The 3,097-nt window shown below is 35.6% G+C and overlaps 1 protein-coding gene across 1 annotated transcript; it reads left to right on the top strand.

The window, feature by feature from the left end:
* Positions 1-336: 336 nt before the first annotated feature.
* Positions 337-3,093, top strand: LOC116122240 (serine/threonine-protein kinase BSK6-like; the record flags this gene model as incomplete). The annotated part of the gene is made up of 7 exons (XM_031408132.1): positions 337-546; positions 632-840; positions 950-1,085; positions 1,704-1,837; positions 1,921-2,026; positions 2,670-2,755; positions 2,905-3,093. Coding segments are annotated over exons 1-7 (942 nt in total), but the record flags the coding sequence as incomplete, so codon positions are not given.
* Positions 3,094-3,097: the final 4 nt, after the last annotated feature.

The following is a 3,097-nucleotide window of genomic DNA, read 5'->3' on the forward strand; positions in this document are numbered from 1 at the left end:
ATTTATTTTACTTTGACTTTACACAATATGACCGTTGATTCCACCCTCACGCGCCGCCTGATTTATCCGCCAAAATTTATTAAATAATTAAAATAAAATAGAAACAGAGAATGATTGATATTGCAGAAAGAAGAAAAAAGGTGAAGCCAAAAAGACACACATGAAGCGTGGGAAAGACACATGGATAATGAGATAAATTAATTAAATTAAAAAATATTCACATTGTAATTCTGATTCATACACACTTATTATAGTATTAGTAAGTTGAGAAACAGTAGTAGTTAAAAAATTAAATAAAAACTTGGATTCACAATTCTTCTCTTCTCATTCTCTCTGCCAAAAATTGCAACTTCGTTTTATTTAAGCGAAAACGCACAGTTGTTTTCAGTTTCACTTCAGTTGCAATGTACACCGTCTGATCATTTTTTACTCCCTGCTCCTACATACCGTCTGATCGGTATCCAATGGGAGCTCGCTGCTCTAAGTTCTCTCTCTGTTGGTTCCATTCTCACCTCAAGCACGGAGTGCTTGAATCTTCCGATCTCGGTACTTTTTACTCTCTATGTGTGGCATTTTTTGTAAATTTTGATGTAGGAACTAGGACGTAAGTGTTTATGTAATTTTATTGCAGATAATAACGGCAACTCATGGCCGAGTTTCACTGACTTCAGTTTGGAGCAACTGAAAGCCGCCACGGCTGGTTTTTCTCCCGATAACATAATATCGGAACACGGTGAAAAGGCTCCTAACGTTGTGTACAAAGGAAAGCTGGACAATGACCGTTGGATCGCCGTTAAGCGGTTCAACAAGCTGGCCTGGCCCGATTCTCGCCAATTCCTCGTGCGTAAATTAAATCCGATTATTAATTATGTTTTAGTTACGGAGTTTATATATATATTGTTTTTTCTTCTTCTGTTTAAAGTTAATGAAGTCTTTAAATGTGGTGTAGGAGGAGGCGAGGTCGGTGGGGAATTTAAGGAGCGAAAGATTGGCGAATCTGATTGGTTGTTGCTATGAAGGCGATGAGAGATTGCTGGTTGCGGAGTTTATGCCGAATGATACTCTTGCAAAACATCTCTTTCACTGTGAGTTGCTTTTTGTTTTTTCATATTTTAATTTATTTGAATCTTGTGCAAAATAAATACATTTGAAATGCATCTATATTTTTGTTTTAAGGTAGGAGTTCTAGGGACTTGATCAACTAGATTATTTATGCAATTTTTTTTTTTTTTGTAGAAGATATAGGACGTAAATATTGGCATTGATTTCATATACCGATTTAGTAGGGCGTTTGGGGGATCAAAATCACCTGTACATCTAGATTATATTGTTTGGCTGAAATAAATTAAAGGACTTTTGGGAACTGGCTTGGTAGATGCTTTTTGGGAAAGCACTTTTTGAGTAATAAAAAGCACTTTTGTGAAACACATATCAAAATGCACTTTAAATGCTTTCACAGAAAGTGGTTTTACTTGGAAGACCTTAAAACCTTTCTACAAAAATACCGTCTAATCACCCTAACAATGCTAATTAAGAGTTATGATTTAGTGCAATTTTTAGTTTAAAAAGAAAACTATGGTGAAATTATAATCTGAATAACTAATTTATGAGTGAGACAATCTCATATAATGATGAGCATGTATCCTGGTCCATCTCTATTAGAATTTGTTCCTTTATGATTGTTAATGGTCAAACTGATACAGGGGAGACCGAGCCCATGAAATGGGCTATGAGGTTGAGGGTGGCACTGTATTTGGCCCAAGCTCTGGAATATTGCGGCAGCAAAGGAAGGGCACTGTACCATGATCTCAATGCCTACAGGATTTTGTTTGATAAGGTAAGTTGTTTTTGTGCAGTTTCTGTTTATTCATCATACCATTAAAATGTCTTTCTTATAATATTGAAAATGGTGGTTGGCAGGATGGTAACCCCCGGCTTTCTTGCTTTGGCCTCATGAAAAATAGCAGAGATGGCAGAAGTTACAGCACAAACTTGGCTTTCACCCCTCCAGAGTACTTGAGAACAGGTATGCACAGTTTCCTGGAATAATTGGATTTATGTTACTTGATATGATATTTACTCACAGATAGGAAGCAGTCACTTAGCAACCTAGACATATTGTTCTTGGTAATAACATATTGGGATATGGAATAGGCGGGAAGTAACAGGTCATTGTAGATAGGATTTTAGCTCTTTGTGAATGATAACATGGTATTAGCAACATTGTGTCCCACTGTAATGAAAATTCATTAGCTTTTATCCCTCTTTACTTATCCATTATGAAGGTTTAGAATGTCAAATCAGTTTATAATTTATATAAATGAAACCCTTTTTTTTCTGGGAAACCTACACAGGACTAGGATAATTTCTAAAAATAAAAATAAACTTTATTAATAAAATCTCAAATAGTTGCTGATATTGTACAGACTTCTGGCCAACTTTCAAATAATGAAGGATGTTGGTTTGGTATAGGTTTACGCAATGATAATGATATGCTGGAGAAAGATGTAAAATTAAAACTTATTGTCACACAAACTTTTAACATAGAAGTCTATCATAGGACCTTGAGAAAAGATTAGATTTGTATATGGTTGCTTACTTCATTATCTATATATCATCGGTCCCAGTTTAAGCTAAAGCTGATTTTCTATATGTGCATCTTTTGGCAGGCAGAGTGACACCAGAAAGTGTAGTGTACAGCTTTGGCACCTTGTTACTAGATCTTCTAAGTGGCAAACATATTCCCCCTAGCCATGTAACTTTTTCCTCTTCTATAATTATTCCTTTTAGAATTAGAGAGTATGCATTTTTTTAGCCAAAAGAAAAGGTGTGATTGTAAAACTAAAAGTACTATTAAGTATTTATTACATGTTTAGTCACTTAATATTTGTTTGTTGTTTGCAGGCACTTGACTTGATTCGTGGGAAGAATTTCCTAATGTTAATGGACTCAGCTTTGGAGGGCCATTGTTCAAATGATGATGGAACTGAATTAATGCGGTTAGCTTCTCGTTGTCTGCAGTATGAAGCTCGAGAGAGGCCAAATGTAAAGTCTCTTGTCACCGCTCTCATGTCACTCCAGAAAGAAGCAGAGGTAT

Source organism: Pistacia vera, unplaced genomic scaffold (genome assembly GCF_008641045.1).
Source record: "Pistacia vera cultivar Batoury unplaced genomic scaffold, PisVer_v2 Contig1328, whole genome shotgun sequence".
Classification (NCBI taxonomy): Eukaryota; Viridiplantae; Streptophyta; class Magnoliopsida; order Sapindales; family Anacardiaceae; genus Pistacia; species Pistacia vera.